The sequence below is a fragment of the Bufo gargarizans genome, unplaced genomic scaffold (assembly GCF_014858855.1).
Source record: "Bufo gargarizans isolate SCDJY-AF-19 unplaced genomic scaffold, ASM1485885v1 original_scaffold_1950_pilon, whole genome shotgun sequence".
Classification (NCBI taxonomy): domain Eukaryota; kingdom Metazoa; phylum Chordata; class Amphibia; order Anura; family Bufonidae; genus Bufo; species Bufo gargarizans.
Genome location: NW_025334579.1, coordinates 137,836 through 160,667, shown reverse-complemented (window position 1 = coordinate 160,667; position 22,832 = coordinate 137,836). Strand labels below are relative to the sequence as shown.

The 22,832-nt window shown below is 43.5% G+C and overlaps 1 protein-coding gene across 1 annotated transcript in view; it reads left to right on the top strand.

The window, feature by feature from the left end:
- Window positions 1–22,832, top strand: part of LOC122923805 (myosin-IIIa-like) — a gene marked incomplete at its 5' end in the record, with an annotated part of 178,509 nt that overhangs the window by 63,346 nt on the left and 92,331 nt on the right. Inside the window, 5 exons of the mRNA XM_044274649.1 lie at window positions 10,550–10,703; window positions 11,446–11,534; window positions 15,062–15,191; window positions 16,747–16,826; window positions 16,925–16,966. Of these exons, the coding sequence (XP_044130584.1) occupies window positions 10,550–10,703; window positions 11,446–11,534; window positions 15,062–15,191; window positions 16,747–16,826; window positions 16,925–16,966 (495 nt within the window). The remainder of the gene's footprint in view (window positions 1–10,549; window positions 10,704–11,445; window positions 11,535–15,061; window positions 15,192–16,746; window positions 16,827–16,924; window positions 16,967–22,832) is intronic.

Sequence of the window (22,832 nt, the reverse complement as noted above, 5' to 3'; positions counted from 1 at the left end):
AAGTACAATTCCCAATTTAGCAATTTCATAATTTAGTGGTTTCTGCTATATCAGAGCTATTTGAAATCTATCCCTAAAAGGGTATATAATATTGAAGGTGCACATAGGGTCATTCAGAATAACTTCACACACACGCTTCTGTGCATTTCCAAGTCTAATTCTGTCACTAAATCCATACCGGTGACCCAGCGCCTAAATACTAGGCCTCAAATTTAAATCCCTCTAAATCTCTCGTTACCCACCGCTGTACTGTTGTTGCTGGGCAAGATATTTAGTGTCCGTCAAAGCACATTTTTTGTTCTGGGTTGAAGTACAATTCCCAATTTAGCAATTTCATAATTTAGTGGTTTCTGCTATATCAGAGCTATTTGAAATCTATCCCTAAAAGGGTATATAATATTGAAGGTGCACATAGGGTCATTCAGAATAACTTCACACACACGCTTCTGTGCATTTCCAAGTCTAATTCTGTCACTAAATCCATACCGGTGACCCAGCGCCTAAATACTAGGCCTCAAATTTAAATCCCTCTAAATCTCTCGTTACCCACCGCTGTACTGTTGTTGCTGGGCAAGATATTTAGTGTCCGTCAAAGCACATTTTTTGTTCTGGGTTGAAGTACAATTCCCAATTTAGCAATTTCATAATTTAGTGGTTTCTGCTATATCAGAGCTATTTGAAATCTATCCCTAAAAGGGTATATAATATTGAAGGTGCACATAGGGTCATTCAGAATAACTTCACACACACGCTTCTGTGCATTTCCAAGTCTAATTCTGTCACTAAATCCATACCGGTGACCCAGCGCCTAAATACTAGGCCTCAAATTTAAATCCCTCTAAATCTCTCGTTACCCACCGCTGTACTGTTGTTGCTGGGCAAGATATTTAGTGTCCGTCAAAGCACATTTTTTGTTCTGGGTTGAAGTACAATTCCCAATTTAGCAATTTCATAATTTAGTGGTTTCTGCTATATCAGAGCTATTTGAAATCTATCCCTAAAAGGGTATATAATATTGAAGGTGCACATAGGGTCATTCAGAATAACTTCACACACACGCTTCTGTGCATTTCCAAGTCTAATTCTGTCACTAAATCCATACCGGTGACCCAGCGCCTAAATACTAGGCCTCAAATTTAAATCCCTCTAAATCTCTCGTTACCCACCGCTGTACTGTTGTTGCTGGGCAAGATATTTAGTGTCCGTCAAAGCACATTTTTTGTTCTGGGTTGAAGTACAATTCCCAATTTAGCAATTTCATAATTTAGTGGTTTCTGCTATATCAGAGCTATTTGAAATCTATCCCTAAAAGGGTATATAATATTGAAGGTGCACATAGGGTCATTCAGAATAACTTCACACACACGCTTCTGTGCATTTCCAAGTCTAATTCTGTCACTAAATCCATACCGGTGACCCAGCGCCTAAATACTAGGCCTCAAATTTAAATCCCTCTAAATCTCTCGTTACCCACCGCTGTACTGTTGTTGCTGGGCAAGATATTTAGTGTCCGTCAAAGCACATTTTTTGTTCTGGGTTGAAGTACAATTCCCAATTTAGCAATTTCATAATTTAGTGGTTTCTGCTATATCAGAGCTATTTGAAATCTATCCCTAAAAGGGTATATAATATTGAAGGTGCACATAGGGTCATTCAGAATAACTTCACACACACGCTTCTGTGCATTTCCAAGTCTAATTCTGTCACTAAATCCATACCGGTGACCCAGCGCCTAAATACTAGGCCTCAAATTTATATCCCGCTGAATTTGAATACAATACATTGGGCCAAATAATATATTTGTTGTTGTGGTGAACCATAACAATGAGAAAAACATCTAGTAAGGGACGCGGACGTGGACATGGTCGTGGTGGTGTTAGTGGACCCTCTGGTGCTGGGAGAGGACGTGGCCGTTCTGCCACATCCACACGTCCTAGTGTACCAACTACCTCAGGTCCCAGTAGCCGCCAGAATTTACAGCGATATATGGTGGGGCCCAATGCCGTTCTAAGGATGGTAAGGCCTGAGCAGGTACAGGCATTAGTCAATTGGGTGGCCGACAGTGGATCCAGCACGTTCACATTATCTCCCACCCAGTCTTCTGCAGAAAGCGCACAGATGGCGCCTGAAAACCAACCCCATCAGTCTGTCACATCACCCCCATGCATACCAGGGAAACTGTCTCAGCCTCAAGTTATGCAGCAGTCTCTTATGCTGTTTGAAGACTCCGCTGGCAGGGTTTCCCAAGGGCATCCACCTAGCCCTTCCCCAGCGGTGAAAGACATAGAATGCACTGACGCACAACCACTTATGTTTCCTGATGATGAGGACATGGGAATACCACCTCAGCATGTCTCTGATGATGACGAAACACAGGTGCCAACTGCTGCGTCTTTCTGCAGTGTGCAGACTGAACAGGAGGTCAGGGATCAAGACTGGGTGGAAGACGATGCAGGGGACGATGAGGTCCTAGACCCCACATGGAATGAAGGTCGTGCCACTGACTTTCACAGTTCGGAGGAAGAGGCAGTGGTGAGACCGAGCCAACAGCGTAGCAAAAGAGGGAGCAGTGGGCAAAAGCAGAACACCCGCCGCCAAGAGACTCCGCCTGCTACTGACCGCCGCCATCTGGGACCGAGCACCCCAAAGGCAGCTTCAAGGAGTTCCCTGGCATGGCACTTCTTCAAACAATGTGCTGACGACAAGACCCGAGTGGTTTGCACGCTGTGCCATCAGAGCCTGAAGCGAGGCATTAACGTTCTGAACCTGAGCACAACCTGCATGACCAGGCACCTGCATGCAAAGCATGAACTGCAGTGGAGTAAACACCTTAAAACCAAGGAAGTCACTCAGGCTCCCCCTGCTACCTCTTCTGCTGCTGCCGCCTCGGCCTATTCTGCTGCTGCCGCCTCGGCCTCTTCCTCCGCCTCTGGAGGAACGTTGGCACCTGCCGCCCAGCAAACAGGGGATGTACCACCAACACCACCACCACCACCTCCGTCACCAAGCGTCTCAACCATGTCACACGCCAGCGTTCAGCTCTCCATCTCACAAACATTTGATAGAAAGCGTAAATTCCCACCTAGCCACCCTCGATCCCTGGCCCTGAATGCCAGCATTTCTAAACTACTGGCCTATGAAATGCTGTCATTTAGGCTGGTGGACACAGACAGCTTCAAACAGCTCATGTCGCTTGCTGTCCCACAGTATGTTGTTCCCAGCCGGCACTACTTCTCCAAGAGAGCCGTGCCTTCCCTGCACAACCAAGTATCCGATAAAATCAAGTGTGCACTGCGCAACGCCATCTGTAGCAAGGTCCACCTAACCACAGATACGTGGACCAGTAAGCACGGCCAGGGACGCTATATCTCCCTAACTGCACACTGGGTAAATGTAGTGGCAGCTGGGCCCCAGGCGGAGAGCTGTTTGGCGCACGTCCTGCCGCCGCCAAGGATCGCAGGGCAACATTCTTTGCCTCCTGTTGCCACCTCCTCCTTCTCGGCTTCCTCCTCCTCTTCTTCCACCTGCTCATCCAGTCAGCCACACACCTTCACCACCAACTTCAGCACAGCCCGGGGTAAACGTCAGCAGGCCATTCTGAAACTCATATGTTTGGGGGACAGGCCCCACACCGCACAGGAGTTGTGGCGGGGTATTGAACAACAGACCGACGAGTGGTTGCTGCCGGTGAGCCTCAAGCCCGGCCTGGTGGTGTGTGATAATGGGCGAAATCTCGTTGCAGCTCTGGGACTAGCCAATTTGACGCACATCCCTTGCTTGGCGCATGTGCTGAATTTGGTGGTGCAGAAGTTCATTCACAACTACCCCGACATGTCAGAGCTGCTGCATAAAGTGCGGGCCGTCTGTTCGCGCTTCCGGCGTTCACATCCTGCCGCTGCTCGCCTGTCTGCGCTACAGCGTAACTTCGGCCTTCCCGCTCACCGCCTCATATGCGACGTGCCCACCAGGTGGAACTCCACCTTGCACATGCTGGACAGACTGTGCGAGCAGCAGCAGGCCATAGTGGAGTTTCAGCTGCAGCACGCACGGGTCAGTCGCACTACAGAACAGCACCACTTCACCACCAATGACTGGGCCTCCATGCGAGACCTGTGTGCCCTGTTGCGCTGTTTCGAGTACTCCACCAACATGGCCAGTGGCGATGACACCGTTATCAGCGTTACAATACCACTTCTATGTCTCCTTGAGAAAACACTTAGGGCGATGATGGAACAGGAGGTGGCCCAGGAGGAGGAGGAGGAGGATGAGGAAGAGGGGTCATTTTTAGCACTTTCAGGCCAGTCTCTTCGAAGTGACTCAGAGGGAGGTTTTTTGCAACAGCAGAGGCCAGGTACAAATGTGGCCAGCCAGGGCCCACTACTGGAGGACGAGGAGGACGAGGATGAGGAGGAGGTGGAGGAGGATGAGGATGAAGCATGGTCACAGCGGGGTGGCACCCAACGCAGCTCGGGTCCATCACTGGTGCGTGGCTGGGGGGAAAGGCAGGACGATGACGATACGCCTCCCACAGAGGACAGCTTGTCCTTACCCCTGGGCAGCCTGGCACACATGAGCGACTACATGCTGCAGTGCCTGCGCAACGACAGCAGAGTTGCCCACATTTTAACCTGTGCGGACTACTGGGTTGCCACCCTGCTGGATCCACGCTACAAAGACAATGTGCCCACCTTACTTCCTGCACTGGAGCGTGATAGGAAGATGCGCGAGTACAAGCGCACGTTGGTAGACGCGCTACTGAGAGCATTCCCAAATGTCACAGGGGAACAAGTGGAAGCCCAAGGCCAAGGCAGAGGAGGAGCAAGAGGTCGCCAAGGCAGCTGTGTCACGGCCAGCTCCTCTGAGGGCAGGGTTAGCATGGCAGAGATGTGGAAAACTTTTGTCAACACGCCACAGCTAACTGCACCACCACCTGATACGCAACGTGTTAGCAGGAGGCAACATTTCACTAACATGGTGGAACAGTACGTGTGCACACCCCTCCACGTACTGACTGATGGTTCGGCCCCATTCAACTTCTGGGTCTCTAAATTGTCCACGTGGCCAGAGCTAGCCTTTTATGCCTTGGAGGTGCTGGCCTGCCCGGCAGCCAGCGTTTTGTCTGAACGTGTATTCAGCACGGCAGGGGGCGTCATTACAGACAAACGCAGCCGCCTGTCTACAGCCAATGTGGACAAGCTGACGTTCATAAAAATGAACCAGGCATGGATCCCACAGGACCTGTCCGTCCCTTGTCCAGATTAGACATTAACTACCTCCCCATAACCATATATTATTGGACTCCAGGGCACTTCCTCATTCAATCCTATTTTTATTTTCATTTTACCATTATATTGCGATGCTACCCAAAGTTGAATGAACCTCTCCTCTGCCTGTGTGCTAGGCCTAAATATATGCCAATGGACTGTTGCAGTGGTGGCTGACATGAAGCCTGATTCTCTGCTATGACATGCAGACTAATTCTCTGCTGACATGAAGCCAGATTGTCTGTTACGGGACCTCTCTCCTCTGCCTGGGTGCTGGGCCTAAATTTATGACAATGGACTGTTGCAGTGGTGGCTGACGTGAAGCCTGATTCTCTGCTATGACATGCAGACTGATTCTCTGCTGACATGAAGCCAGATCCTCTGTTACGGGACCTCTCTCCTCTGCCTGGGTGCTGGGCCTAAATTTATGACAATGGACTGTTGCAGTGGTGGCTGACGTGAAGCCTGATTCTCTGCTATGACATGCAGACTGATTCTCTGCTGACATGAAGCCAGATTGTATGTTACGGGACCTCTCTCCTCTGCCTGGGTGCTGGGCCTAAATTTATGACAATGGACTGTTGCAGTGGTGGCTGACGTGAAGCCTGATTCTCTGCTATGACATGCAGACTGATTCTCTGCTGACATGAAGCCAGATCCTCTTTTACGGGACCTCTCTCCTCTGCCTGGGTGCTGGGCCTAAATTTATGACAATGGACTGTTGCAGTGGTGGCTGACGTGAAGCCTCATTCTCTGCTATGACATGCAGACTGATTCTCTGCTGACATGAAGCCAGATCCTCTGTTACGGGACCTCTCTCCTCTGCCTGGGTGCTGGGCCTGAATATATGCCAATGGACTGTTGCAGTGGTGGGTGACGTGAAGCCTCATTCTCTGCTATGACATGCAGACTAATTCTCTGCTGACATGAAGCCAGATTGTCTGTTACGGGACCTCTCTCCTCTGCCTGTGTGTGTGCTGGGCCTAAATATATGCCAATGGACTGTTGCAGTGGTGGCTGACGTGAAGCCTCATTCTCTGCTATGACATGCAGACTGATTCTCTGCTGACATGAAGCCAGATCCTCTGTTACGGGACCTCTCTCCTCTGCCTGGGTGCTGGGCCTAAATTTATGACAATGGACTGTTGCAGTGGTGGCTGACGTGAAGCCTGATTCTCTGCTATGACATGCAGACTGATTCTCTGCTGTCATGAAGCCAGATTGTCTGTTACGGGACCTTTCTCCTCTACCTGGGTTCTGGGCCTAAATTTATGAAAATTGACTCTTACAGTGGTGGGTGACGTGAAGCCTGATTCTCTGCTATGATATGAAGACTGATTCTCTGCTGACATGAAGCCAGATTGTCTGTTACGGGACCTTTCTCCTCTGCCTGGGTTCTGGGCCTAAATTTATGAAAATTGACTCTTACAGTGGTGGGTGACGTGAAGCCTGATTCTCTGCTATGATATGAAGACTGATTCTCTGCTGACATGAAGCCAGATTGTCTGTTACGGGACCTTTCTCCTCTGCCTGGGTTCTGGGCCTAAATTTATGAAAATTGACTCTTACAGTGGTGGGTGACGTGAAGCCTGATTCTCTGCTATGATATGAAGACTGATTCTCTGCTGACATGAAGCCAGATTGTCTGTTACGGGACCTTTCTCCTCTGCCTGGGTTCTGGGCCTAAATTTATGAAAATTGACTCTTACAGTGGTGGGTGACGTGAAGCCTGATTCTCTGCTATGATATGAAGACTGATTCTCTGCTGACATGAAGCCAGATTGTCTGTTACGGGACCTTTCTCCTCTGCCTGGGTTCTGGGCCTAAATATATGCCAATGGACTGTTGCAGTGGTGGGTGACGTGAAGCCTGATTCTCTGCTATGATATGAAGACTGATTCTCTGCTGACATGAAGCCAGATTGTCTGTTACGGGACCTTTCTCCTCTGCCTGGGTTCTGGGCCTAAATTTATGAAAATTGACTCTTACAGTGGTGGGTGACGTGAAGCCTGATTCTCTGCTATGATATGAAGACTGATTCTCTGCTGACATGAAGCCAGATTGTCTGTTACGGGACCTTTCTCCTCTGCCTGGGTTCTGGGCCTAAATTTATGAAAATTGACTCTTACAGTGGTGGGTGACGTGAAGCCTGATTCTCTGCTATGATATGAAGACTGATTCTCTGCTGACATGAAGCCAGATTGTCTGTTACGGGACCTTTCTCCTCTGCCTGGGTTCTGGGCCTAAATTTATGAAAATTGACTCTTACAGTGGTGGGTGACGTGAAGCCTGATTCTCTGCTATGATATGAAGACTGATTCTCTGCTGACATGAAGCCAGATTGTCTGTTACGGGACCTTTCTCCTCTGCCTGGGTTCTGGGCCTAAATTTATGAAAATTGACTCTTACAGTGGTGGGTGACGTGAAGCCTGATTCTCTGCTATGATATGAAGACTGATTCTCTGCTGACATGAAGCCAGATTGTCTGTTACGGGACCTTTCTCCTCTGCCTGGGTTCTGGGCCTAAATTTATGAAAATTGACTCTTACAGTGGTGGGTGACGTGAAGCCTGATTCTCTGCTATGATATGAAGACTGATTCTCTGCTGACATGAAGCCAGATTGTCTGTTACGGGACCTTTCTCCTCTGCCTGGGTTCTGGGCCTAAATTTATGAAAATTGACTCTTACAGTGGTGGGTGACGTGAAGCCTGATTCTCTGCTATGATATGAAGACTGATTCTCTGCTGACATGAAGCCAGATTGTCTGTTACGGGACCTTTCTCCTCTGCCTGGGTTCTGGGCCTAAATTTATGAAAATTGACTCTTACAGTGGTGGGTGACGTGAAGCCTGATTCTCTGCTATGATATGAAGACTGATTCTCTGCTGACATGAAGCCAGATTCTCTGTTACGGGACCTCTCTCCTCTGCCTGGGTGCTGGGCCTAAATTTATGACAATGGACTGTTGCAGTGGTGGCTGACGTGAAGCCTGATTCTCTGCTATGACATGCAGACTGATTCTCTGCTGACATGAAGCCAGATTCTCTGTTACGGGACCTCTCTCCTCTGCCTGTGTGTGTGCTGGGCCTAAATATATGCCAATGGACTGTTGCAGTGGTGGCTGACGTGAAGCCTCATTCTCTGCTATGACATGCAGACTAATTCTCTGCTGACATGAAGACAGATTCTCTGTTACGGGACCTCTCTCCTCTGCCTGGGTGCCGGGGCCTAAATATCTGAGAATGGACTGTTCCAGTGGTGGGTGACGGGAAGCCAGATTCTCTGCTATGGAACCTCTCTCCAATTGATTTTGGTTAATTTTTATTTATTTAATTTTTATTTTAATTCATTTCCCTATCCACATTTGTTTGCAGGGGATTTACCTACATGTTGCTGCCTTTTGCAGCCCTCTAGCTCTTTCCTGGGCTGTTTTACAGCCTTTTTAGTGCCGAAAAGTTCGGGTCCCCATTGACTTCAATGGGGTTCGGGTTCGGGACGAAGTTCGGATCGGGTTCGGATCCCGAACCCGAACATTTCCGGGATGTTCGGCCGAACTTCTCGAACCCGAACATCCAGGTGTTCGCTCAACTCTAATTAGATGTACAGTATGTCAGCTGGACCCATGGGTGGATGCTGGGGTAGATAAGGATTGGACAGTTGGATTATTTTTGTTTTCGGGGAGATAAGACACTACTTAAGAAGTCTGAAGGCGCCTTTTACTGTTGAGAATGCATGCTTGTTTGGCCGAGCTAACAGGCTGATGTATGAGGGGATCAGGAGTGATAGTTATTGGCTGAACTAGCATTCAGGTGACAGCTATCTTATGTGTATGGCTTAGGGCTCATTCAGACGGCCGTATGCTGTCTGCAAAAATACTGAATGCTATCCGTTTTTTTGCGGATCCGCAAAAAAAGTATCCGCAAAAAAACAGATAGCATTCAGTATTTTTGCGGACCCATAGACGTCAATGGGGCCATGTCCTGATTTACACGGACAAGTATAGGACACGAAAAAGTATAGTTTCATTTGTTTTGCAGAACCGTGGAATAGAAAAGGGCCCCATAGAAGTGAATGGGTCAGCATTTAATCCGCCAAAAAACGGCTTTCATGCATTCTCTTTTCAGTGTTGCATGTAGTCATACTCCCACGCTTGTATGCAAATCTGTTATTGCTATATAGGGGCCATTGTCTCTGCACTGTGAGATTATATCGCTGTGCGTATGCGTAAATGGTAGTTATTGAACATTAATAGCAATAACTGCGGCATCAACAGTCTAGAAATGTGCCCATCCTTACCTGTGAAATTAGTTAAAGGGAAAACGAAAACAAAACAGATGCCAAATGTAGAGCTGCTTGATCAATTTTGCATTCCAGTTCATTTTTTTTATTTTTATATATATATATATATCTTTCCCAGAAACCTAGAGAAGTGTTGCCTGGCCTACAATGCTCCACACACATACTATGCATACTAGGCATTCTCCATAATGACAGAGTACTCCCCAGACAACACATATATATTGCCCAGAAACCCAGAGTATTATACTAGGTTTGTCTCTCTCTCTGTATTAGAAACAACTTGTTCCACAAAAAAATAAAAGTAATGCACATGTGGCTACATCAATGAAAAAACAAAAACAAAACAATTATAGCACTTGGAATGTGATGATGAAAACATTTTTTTTATTTAGAAAAGGCAAATTCAACAGTCAATGTGTTACTAAGCTAATTTGCTTATCTTTTTTCCCAGAAACCCAAAGGAGCATGGTCTACAAGGCACTCTCCATAAAGATTTACTTTCTCTCTCTCTCTCTCTCTCTCTCTCTCTCTCTCTCTCTCTCTCTTTCTCTCTCATTTTCTCTCTCTTTCATTTCTCAGCCATTAAAAGCACTTGCAATTTGAGTAGAACTGATTTGTTACAAAACTGGATTATAATTTTTTTTGCCGATTCGGACGAATCAGAAGGAAACAGATTGTAAGAAATTGTCTCATCTTTTATGTGTTTGTGTGAAGCAGTCTTGCCAACCGTCCAAAAATTCCTTGGTATTCTTTAAAAATAGCAGACTTTTTACTTATAATCTTCATATGTTTTTCAATTTGTCCAGAAAAAAATTGGACCTTTGGACCAGTTGTCCACTAAAAATAAAAAATTTAGCTTGACAACACTTCTCTGAAGTCAGAAAACAAAGATGTCATTTCAGACACATTCTTTTATGGATTGTATGATTGATATACAGTATTTACATGGTTATTAAGACATTAATACATTTGTTTTTATTTTTAAGAATGAATATTTAAATGAAGATGTGGATGCAAGAGTCATTGAGTATGAAGATAACAGGCCACTATTAGATATGTTCCTGCAAAAACCAATGGGTTTACTTTCTCTTCTTGATGAGGAAATTAAATTTCCTAGGGCAACTGATCAAACCCTTGTAGGTATGTAGTACGTATTTGTGTACACAATGGTCATGAAGTGTAAAAGCAACAACCTGTTTACAAAATCAAATGAAACACTGTTAAATACAAAATATACAATCATTGTAATAATTGTAAAATGTGAATAATGAATAGAATGCAGGTCGCTGTTTATATAATATGGGGGTCATTTACTAATCTGAAATATGCCTAAATTAGGCATATTTCTGGTGCAGATCTGCGACTTTTCCGTTCTCACGCCAGGTCTAAAATTTTGGGCGGGGAAGGGGGCGGACTGGCAGGCCCATCTCATTCACCATTTTCTACCCTTCTTATAGGCGTAGAAAATGGTCCAAATGTAAGACCGCTCAGAAGCTGTCTTACATTTAGAACTGGCAATGGATGCGCCAAAGTTATGGAGAGGTCAGCGCCTCTTTAGATCTTCGGCGGATCCACTCCCAGCTATAGGGCTTTATTAAGACTGGCGTCTAAAACACAGGTCTTAATAAATGTGCCCCTATGTGTATAAAAATCCCATCTATAATGGGAATTGTTATCGGTTCATAATTTGCTAAATTCACTTTTGGGAAGTTATGGAGTATAGATGTTATGAAGCCAAAGCAACCAATATTTTATAGTGGCTGGGTTATTATCGGTTTACAGCTAAAGCTTGAACTACAATAAGTAGAGAGACATTTGTCTGTGATCTCTTACTTCTCTAAATTGTATGGCATTTGCTCACGACATTTTACATAATTTACAGAAAAATTTGAAGACAACTTAAAATCCAAATATTTTTGGAGGCCAAAAAGAGTGGATATAACATTTGGAATTCATCATTATGCAGGAAAGGTAAAAATTAGTCCCATGGAGTTCCATGGGAGCAATTACCATAAGAGCATTACATGAGGAAATTTCTATATGAAGTGTACCTGTCATTACAAGTGAATTGACAAAAGTTTGTAAATATTGCTTACAAGGTTTAACAACCATCTTCCTTAGCTTTCAGCATCCTGAATTTCTGAATTCTGTCTGCTTGCAGGCTACCTGAAAATGTTCAAAAAACTATTTTGGTTCCCAGAATATCTGCATAGTGTGAAATGGTAAATTCTAGGCACAGGGGGAGGAGGGGGATGCAGTTGCAGTCTCTATTCTGCAGGACATGCTATAAATGACTAATAAATGCAGGTCTCACCTCCAGGACCTACATTTTTCTCTAATTCTGAGGTCCCCTGATTCCTGCCTCACCCATTGAGGCAGTCACTGGCCCCCATCACCAACATAGGATGAATGGAGAAGTGGTTCTGCACTTGGACAGCTCTCTCTATTGACTTCTATGGGAATTACATTTAAACTTTGCCCAGCTGTTTATATGACTCCTATAGAAGTTAATGGACAGGCATAGTGTTGACTGAAGCGAAGCATTCGAAGCGGAATTCGATCCGAAGTTTAGGAAAACTTCGATTCGCAATGAAGCCAAATTTCCTTGTGCTTTGTGATAAATAATCAGGTTTTCCAAAAATAGTGGCTGTATGTGTTAAAAAGTAAAATTAAGAAGCCTGGGAACACGAGATCACCCATAATGCCATGCAGCCAGCCAATCCACAGATAACCATCCCCTGTGATGTCACAGCCCTATAAAAGCCTCATCCCGCGCGGTCTCCGCCATTGTCCTGTGATCTCAGCATACAGAGAGATGTGGCAAGCGCTCATGCGCTAGGGATAGTGTTGTTGCAATAATCCAGAGAATATGTTTGATCCATCCACCATGTTCTGCCATCTTGGCTTAACTCAAATAATTTTAAAAGTAAAATACCACTAGGTTCATAGTAGGGAGATGTCCCGGACCTTATGGAGGGATTATCGTCATCCCTGTTGTGGATCCCTCAAATGTATTGCTTTGAGGAACGTTTTCCTGCCTCAATGCTGTGTACTATCTTTGGTACCATCACACAGGAGGACATGGGCTGCTGCATACACGCTCTGGCTCCCCCAATCGCCATTGGGGGTGCCGGAGCACACCCGGACGATCACAGCATCTAAATAGTTGCAGACATTAGTGCCTCTTTAAAACAGCAGACACCTGGCGTCCATTGCACTCACCAGTAAGTGCCATTTTTAAATGCCCTGCTGCTGATGTAAATTTACTGTTGGTGGTTAGGAAAGGGTTAACTTCCAAGTCTTAACAGTGAGTTTGGGCCCCCAAGTGCAAAGAATATGATTAGGCAGAGTGGCCTGGGTATACCTGGTTTATAGTTATTTGTGAGTAATTAATTTGTAACAAATCAAATTTCTTGGTAAACTTCGGCGAAGCTGCCAAATCGCATTTTTCTAAACTTTGTTCATCTCTCGATAGAACCAAACACTTCCAAAGCCACCTCTCCGCTCTCTGCCTAGATGCAGTGGCTAGTGGCCACCTCTCTAGTGGGACAGTTGTTGGGGACCCTCTTCCTGAACATAGATGAAGGTTGCAGAAGTGGGACCTGCATCTCTTAGATGTTTAAGGCATATCCTGTGGAAATGCCATACATGTCTATGATCTGAATCCTCCTTTAATGTCCTGACAGCTTTAAATTCTCAAGTACCCTGTACATTGCCCGATTTCTATTATTTCCATCCCTCATAATCATATGGAGTGTAATATTGTTCCACTCTAGGAAAACCTTCACAGTATAGTCTAATGATTCAAATTAACATTCTTTTTTTTTTATACAACCATGTCTTAAAGCTCCATATTTCCATTTAAATTACATTTTGCCCGTTTCTCATTATATTCACAATACTTTGAAGAGGTCAAAACAATAGTATACATGTCCAGCCATGATTTATAATACTACAATTGAAAATAAATTACTGCACACTTGTAGTCACTGCAGTTTATCTTAGTTTGAAGGGGGTTGAAACTTTTTTTAAATATCCTTCTGAATTTTCAGTTTATACATTTTATCTCGTCTGTCTTCTCTGATCCAGGATGTACACTCTTTACACACATGGCCCATTGATTTAATTGAGAACTGTGTAATTCTTCATTTCCTCTCTGGAGGCACTGCAGGGAAATTGAACACTTGTTATCAGGTCCCGCCACAGATAGCTTTTCACTTGGTGTGCCAGCAGCGGGCCACCCTGTTATCAGCCTATTATCAGGGGACAATAAAGAGACATTTAAGATACTAATTTAAGGCTTAAGTATTAAAGTATTTGTGTCCCAAGAAAGAATAAATCTAAAAATATGTTGTGCTATGGTCTAATATAAAGCTCCTATTTCGAGTTGAGTTTTTTACATATTCCACCAGCAGAACATAATGAAAAATTCAAATAAGGGATCAACCTGAAATTCAGAAAACACAAGTCTGTATCTACTATGGGGCAGGAGACCAAATGTCAAACTAATGATATTTTGGACCAACCTGAAAATTTGCCTCTTAATTATTTTAGTTATTATTGCACACCAAAAAATTAAAATGTCTCATGAGAAATGGACTCTACTTGCAAGTGATTCGCTCCAGTCAGCATAAAAAAAGGTTGCCTTTGTCTGTGTTTTTTGTGTCAGAGCTGAGGCCCACCAGAGCATCATTTGTAACTCCAGCCCTGGACACCACAGCTCATGCCGACCTCCATCCACTTCCACATAGGCAGTAGAACAAACATAGACCTCCCGCATGGTTGTATGAGGTGACCCTATCTTCTCATAACTGATGGAAGGGGGGCAGTGGGCAGCCCTCCACTGATCAGATACTTATCTCCCATCCTGTGGACAGGGGATAAGTTTCAAATGTAAGGTAACAGTTCCCAATGCATATCAATTAGGAGTAGTACACATCCAATATCGGCCCATACCCCTACTGTTTCTGAATGTGAAATTTCATTATTGAGGCCCAGTAGGCTAATTTCTGGGGATATAACTGCCGGGAGACCGAGTCGAGAATTTAGATAGGCATGGACATTCATCCAGAATTCTGCAATAACCAGAAACCCCCAAATCATGTGTATCAGTGTCCCTCGGCCCCTACAGCATCTAGTACACTCATCTGACAAAAGTTTATGCATGCGTGTCAGGCGCACTTGGAATTCTAATAATAGTTAATACTGACATTCCAAGAACTATCTGATAGGATTGGATCATAAAACTCATCTGCTGACTCGTGTGGTCACAGCAGAAGACATAAGCGTCAATATACATTTCATTCTATGTCAAACACTTTTGCTTTAACTACATTTTCAGACATCAGACGAGGGAAAAATTATAATGAGTTTGTGTTTTCCCTGACTAACTCTCCCTTCTTGCAATAAATTGCTTGAAGAATTGAAATATCTTCGTTCACAATGAAACCCTCTAATCAGTTTTATGCCCGGCTTTTACCAATGTGCTTTATCTTAAGGTTCTCTACAGTGCAGCTGGTTTCCTTGAAAAAAACAGAGACTCATTGCCCACTGACATTGTCCTTCTTCTACGGTCGTCTGAAAATAATCTCATTCGTATATTGGTAACTAATCCACTAACAAGAACAGGTAGGTCCATTTCTCAGAATTTTCAATTTCAAAGAAAGCTTAATCTCAAAGTGAGTGATAAAAGTAAACATAAACCTTGTAGAGAACACAACTGCCAATTTTACCTGATTTATTGTACTGTATTTCCAGCTAAAACACTACTAAGAAGACCATGAGCCTACGTACCACAGTGACAGTCCACATAACTGCTACGAGGTCCAAATAGATAGGGAAGATTCTGACAAAAATGCCTCTTCCATAAATAAATTCATATGCATTTAGCTCCCTCTTGTGGTGGCTGCATGCAGTCAGAATTTTATAATTTAAAGAGATGTCCATCTCGATTAAATATTTTTTCCAAAAACTTAATCAGTGTTATAAACCATATGAGCAATACCCACCTTACCAATTGCCCACCAGTGTCAAGCTGCCACTTCTTGGGTCCCACTCTGGTCTCTGTATCCTAGCCTCCTTTCAATTTGCTTCGGTGATTGGCTGCAGTGGTTACATGCTCATGTTGAAATGTCATCACTGGAGGCAAGGATACAGAGATCTGGGAAGCAATGGCACAGTGGGGGATGAGTAAGATGAATATTCCTCAGTTTGATATGTTGGAGCACTGCAAGCTATAATTTCAAGGGGCTGGACAACCCCTTTACTTCTATCCAAAGGGAAGCCACGGATTCGAAGCATATTGTATAAGAATATTGTATATTTGGTGGAACACTCAGTGTTAGCTATGGAACTTTTTGATAATAAATGTATCTTTTGTATGTCGTCATACTTTAGAGGGGTTCTCTGGCATTTACATATGGATGATTATCCTCAGGATAGGTCATCAGTATGAGGTCAGGAGGGGTCTGACTTCAAACACCCCCAGTGATCAGCTGTTTGAAGGGGCCATATGCTCCTGTGAGTGCCACGGTCTCTTCACAGCTTACCGAGCACAGCGCCGTACATTGTTTTGTGGCTGTGCTTGGTATGGGGATGAGCTTTGCCGAGCCCATGTGACCGATGAACGAGATGTATCATGGCCTAGGAAGAGGCCTAAGCGTTCACAGAGAGCCGTAGTCTTAGTACAGCTGATTGGCAGCGGTGCCGTAATGCGGTTCCCCGCCGATCTCATATTGATGACATATCCTGTGTTTAGTGTAGGTCAACACAATATGTAAAACCTGGAGAACCCCTTTAATCCACTTGTAAATATATTTTCCTATTTTCTACATTTTATTCCAATATGTGTGAGAAGAATCAGGACTTAGTGGAAAGGAGCAAAGCGATACAAGAAAGGGGTAGGCCTGAGATGCACCATTATGCACCACAATTCTGGCATACAAATATGTCTCAAAGTAAATCAACCAAAAGTTAGTACAGTGTCAAAAAGAAGTGTCTAATCCCTGCACCAGATTAATCATCCAGCCTGGGCTCCTGTGCAGGTGTGGACAGCCGGTCTAAGCTTATTGTGTTTTGCCTACTGAAGGACCTGCCGTGGGCACAAAAGAGTTGGTCAGTTTTGTATGGAGTTTTCCTTTGATTAAATATTGTGTATAAAGTAAATTTTCTTGTATCCATCCAGGCAATCTTGCTCATACCAAAACCAAAGCAAGAATAAATTCACAAGCTTGGGCAACTCAGAAAACGTCCAGCCACAGTAAGGTAAAAAGAAGTCCTCTTACTAAAACGTATCGCTGTTCTCCAGGCAATAATACCATCTTGTAACATCATCTTGGTTTGTTTGCTTTACATCTCTCAAGCTGGATATCTTAATGTTGTATAATACTTGTTACTTCTGTGAGGTAACCTCATTTCTGTGTCCTCCGTCCGTCACCTTGGCTTGTAGAGTCCCAGACGTGTTAGATATTTATACAGCGTTAGATGAATCTCACATGTATCACGTGTCTATGTGGCAGTGTGAAATAATTCACAAATGCGACACCTAGAAACAAATTACATAAAGTAGGTAAATGAAGAAAAAACTTGCCCTCGCCATTTATCAGTTTGCAGTTTTGATGCAGCTCCTTGCATTTGGCGAAATCTTGTAGAACACAGGAGTTCATTTCCTTCTACTCCCCTGATTTTTGGTTCAGGGCAGAGCTCATCAGTGGAGGTGCAGTTTAGCAGTCCTGGTCTGACATTTCAAGCAAAAAAATGGGGAGAAGCTATTTCTGCAGCCAGCTGCCTAATAGTGTTGATCACGAATATTTGAATTGCAAATTTTTATCGCGAATATAGGTACTTCGAAAATTTGCGAATATTTAGAATATAGCGATATATATTCGTAATTTAGAATATTCGAGATTTTTTTATTGCGAATTTTCATAATGCAAATTTTTATCGCAAATTTTTCAATTGCTGAGTAAAAACATGATTCCTCCCTGCTTCTTGCTTGTGGCCCAATGACTCATTGGCCCACAAGCAAGAAGCAGGGAGGAATCATGACTTTAAATGGGAAAAATGATGAATATTCTAAAAAACAAATATATAGCACTATATTAAATATATATTCGTTTTCTTGAATATTCGTAATATTCTAAAACAAGAATTTATAGCAATATAGCGAATATTCGAAGAAAAAAAAACGAATATAGAGCAATTTAGCTAATATAGTGCTATAGTCTTCTTTGTCTAAGGCCTCATGCACACGACAGTTGTTTTTTGCGTCCGCAAATTGTGTGTTCGCAAAAAAACGGATGCGGCATCTGTTTTTTTGGGAGGATCCGTTTTTTTCCACAGATCCCTTGTAATAAATGCCTATCCTTGTCCGCAAATGTGAAAAAAGTAGGACATGCACTATTTTTTTTGCTGACGGGGAACACGGACAACGGACGCGGAACACAAACGGATGAACTATCAGCATTTTTTTGCTGACCCATTGAAATGAATGGGTCACCATCCTATCCGCAAAAAAAAAGGAACAGAGGCCGAGAAAAACAACTGTCGTGTGTGTGCATGAGCCCTAATAGTTGTAATTTTTTTTCTCATCTGAAGTTCAGATTGGAAAAAAATTTCAACTATTGAAAAAAAAGATTATAGCACTATATTAGCTAAATTGCTCTATATTCGTTTTTTTTTTTCCGAATATTCGCTGTATTGCTATATATTCTTGTTTTAGAATATTAAGAATATTCAAAAAAGTAATATATTCGATATAGTGCTATGACTCATTGGCCCAAAAGCAAGAAGCAGGGAGGAATCATGTTTTTGCTCGGCAATTGAAAAATTTGCTATAAAAATTTGCATTACGAAAATTCGCATATTACGCAATCATTACCTTGACGATTTTTCGAGTAAAAAAATCGTAGAATATAACGAATATTCGAATTCGCGAATACTTGCCGAATATTTTAAAAAATATTCGTGAAATAGTGCATTCGAATATGACCCCTGCAGCTCCTCACTACTGCCTAACGGCCAGACACAGTTTTGTGAGAAGAAGAGGGAAACGGCTGATTATTATACAATTTCACAGTTTTGATTGCAGACAAAATGAGACAGGAATAAAGGAATATAGAATTTATTTTTTTTGCAGTTCACTTCTTTACTTGGCAACAAATATATAAGCCGATCCGCTATAACATTATTACCATTGAAGTGAATAACTTGGATTATCTCATGACGGTAGTAACTGACAAGGGATGGGATATATTAGGCAACAAATGAACATTCGGTTCTTGTACTTGTGTTGGAAGCAGAAAATTGGCCTTTTAAAGGGAATCTGTCACCATGAAAATGCAATGTCAGCTACAAGCACCATGTTATAGAATAGTAGGAGCTGCGCAGATTAATATATAGTTGTGCAGAAAAGATTAATTATACCTTGTATTTTATTCATTTATATTCCTGCTCATTCTGGACTTTGAAGTCAAGGAGGCGGTCCTATCTGTGATTGACAGCTATCTCTATATGCCAGAAAAAAGAGGAATGACCCCGGATAACCCCTAACGCACACAGAGAGGACAGTGCCTACATATATATCATATAAATGCGTTGGGATATCCGAAAGAAAATAACTCGGTACAAGCTCCGAGTGTAATAGCAGAAAAAAAGAGGAAGGAAGCTCAAAGTACCAAACTAATGATTAGAAAAATATTGCGAATTCGAATATGAGCCCTGCCGCTCATCACTAATAGGGACCGACTGAGATCTGGCCGAGAATCGCTAACTGCAGCGACATTTGTTCAGTCGATTATCTCGGCATATACGCTGGGTTGCAGCCAGATCTCCGTCGTTCTCCATTATAGTTAATGGGACCAGCGTGCATGCAGGAACGTTCCGACAATACCAGATCCAGAGATCCCCAGCAGGAACAGCCTGCCAGGGCTCTTAAACTCTATTGTGAAACTAACCTTACCCAGTAGACCAGCCATCACAAGTGTGCCACTGTCAACGTCACTCAGATTCTCAAAGGGAACCTGAAACATTGCACATGGTGTCTGACTGCAGTTAGCATGTTATAGAGCAGGAGGAGCTGAGAAGATTGATGTATAGTTTTATAAGAACAGATTCATTATAACTTGTAAATGTATTAATTTATATTCCTGCGTATTCTGGGCCGTGAAGTTAAGGTGGGATTGACAGCCTTCCCTCTATGACGGCATATAGAGATAGCAGAAAAAAAGAGGAAGGAAGCTCAAAGTACCAAACTAATGATTAGAAAAAATATTTTATTATATACATGATTAAAAACACACATATAATTGATGCCAAGGACAAGGTAGGGGGAACAGGGAGGAGAAAACGAGCGCCACCCTGGACGAACACACTGGTCACAAAGTGCATGTAGTAAAGATAATACTAAGATCATGAGAGGAAAAACACATCTATGTAGGGTACAATGACCAACTCATGAGTCCAGTGTACAAAAAAATTATATATATTGAATAATAGGAGGTGAGTAAAGACCGATAAGAAAACCCACCATGGCTGTAGTGCATAATATGCTGGAACACTGGCAGTACAGAAATATACAGGCAGTATAACAATAAATAAAGGCCAAGTGAGAGGTCTCAACATCGGCAGCACAAAGCCATGGCAGGGAGACTGTGATCTGAAACTCACCAAGGAGGGACCAAGTGTGAAAGAAGACCAGGATGGCGCTACCCCAACGCGCGTTTTGGCGTGCCTTCGTCAGGGGGTAGCGCCATCACTGTGGACCAGGTATTTAAAGTCTCCTTGAACCAATAAGCATAGCACTTACTCGTCCCCAGGTGTGTTGGTGGGTTGGCGCGCGCAATTCGCACACCAGGACATCCGGTAATCCCACGGCCGGCGTCCCGTCGACAGGCCCATATCACATGACCTAGTCACCTGATCGGGCGGCATGACGTATGGACGCACGGGCGTGAAGCACCGGAGGCAGTGACCAATGACGTGCGCATGCAACACAGAAGGGGAGGAGGAACAGGACGTTGTTATAACAAAAGATGTAGCATACAATGGCCCAGCAGATGCATCAATGCTATGAAGAACCGGACATCCACTCATCATGTAACATAATAAGGAGTACTTATAATGTCCTCATCTATATGGTGAGTAATTGTAAGATAAATATATATAGACAGTAGTTACACAAATCATAAACATAATAGAGACATGATTGAGATAAATAACAAATCATGATTCAAGTAGTGTCAATAATAATAAGATAAAGAATAATGAATAGGAGCCAGAATACAATTCGAGTTCATGATCAAGAAGATTACAGTCCATGATGATGATTAACAATAGCAAATACATCAATCGGTCATGATTAAGGATAAAAATAATAATAATAAATAAATCCAAACCATGATCGTGACAATAAACAGATCAATTATTACATGGAAATGATTAAAAAGAATAATAACAAATCAATAAAGTGGCAAAAAGCATAATCTACATGCCGTGACTGAATGTAGATAATGTGCCCTAAATATAGGGGTACATAAAAAAGTGCAAAAGTGCATGTGCGCGAATGTGTGTGTAAAGAGGTTACGAAGAATTAAAGAATAATTTAGCATAAGTTAATGATGGTGAGCACCATCGTGTTTCATAATGCAATGATGAACACATAAATAATATGAAACCATAAAATATGAACCTCAGAGAATCATAGGTGAATATTTGCATAAAAATGAGTGTTGATGGGGAAAAAGAAGAGTGAATGTGCTAAATGATGTGTAAAAAGAGTGAAAGTGATGAGGTAACAGAAAGTAAGATAACATGAAATAATGCATAATAAAAGATAAACATTAAATGGGGATGGAAAGTAATAGATAATAGATACATGATGCATAAACACATTGTAGTACTCTGTCACCATACATGATAACAATATAGTATCAGAGCGGGTCCGTCAATGTATTTGACAATGCTATCTCGGATCGAATAGAGAAAATAATAGATAACAGACGTCCCTACAAGAAAATAATGAAGTGCTGAAAAAGAAGACAAAATACAAAAAGTCAATAAAATTTGTAAATGAATAACACACATGCTGTTAAAAGAAATGATGGAATCCACAGTTGTGGGCCCAGCGGTTACAAAAAAGCAGAGAATCCCAGATTATCATTAAGGCCCCCGGGACGTAGTGTCCCCAGGGTCCAAATCCAGCGGCTCTCACACTGAGCCAGCCTCTTGGATACACTTCCCGCACGGAGATCCACCTGTATACAATCAATCCCCCTCACTCTAAGGAGCTTCGGATTGCACGAGTGGAACTCCCTAAAATGCCTCGCAATGGGTTTGAGGACCTCGCCTTCCTTTAATTCCTGTGCATTCAGGATATCCCTCACGTGCTCTCTCACACGGACCCTAAGTTTTTGAGTTGTAAGACCTACATAGATCTTGGGGCAGGGGCAGTGGGCATAATATACCACTCGTGTGCTGGAGCACGTGAGGGTTTGGTTGATCCTGAATGTTCTGGTGCCAGAAGAGTCTACGAAGTCAAAAGCACGCTCCATATTGGGGCATGCAGCACATCTGCCGCACGGTCTGAAACCAGTCTTGGGATTACCCTGTCCTGGAAAGCGGGGGAGAGCTGGTTGAAGATAGCCTCTGACCAGATTGTCCCGCAGGGTGTTGGCCCTACCTGCTATGACCAGAGGTCGTGGTGGTAAGAGTCTTTCCAGAACCGGATCGGTCAGTAGAATCGACCAGTGTGAGGCTAGACAATTCCTCATTTCATCCCAATAGGAATGATATTTGCTTATGAATCGGATCTTGTTGTCAGATATCCTGTCTCCCTTTGTTTGAAGAAGTCATGTGATATGGGCGTGTCGACGGGACGCCGGCCGTGGGATTACCGGATGTCCTGGTGTGCGAATTGGGTGCGCCAACCCACCAACACACCTGGGGACAAGTAAGTGCTATGCTTATTGGTTCAAGGAGACTTGAACCAATAAGCATCCACAGTGATGGCGCTACCCCCTGACGAAGGCACGCCGAAACGCGCGTTGGGGTAGCGCCATCCCCAACACTTGGTCCCTCCTTGGTGAGTTTCAGATCACAGTCTCCCTGCCATGGCTTTGTGCTGCCGATGTTGAGACCTCTCACTTGGCCTTTATTTATTGTTATACTGCCTGTATATTTCTGTACTGCCAGTGTTCCAGCATATTATGCACTACAGCCATGGTGGGTTTTCTTATCGGTCTTTACTCACCTCCTATTATTCAATATATATAA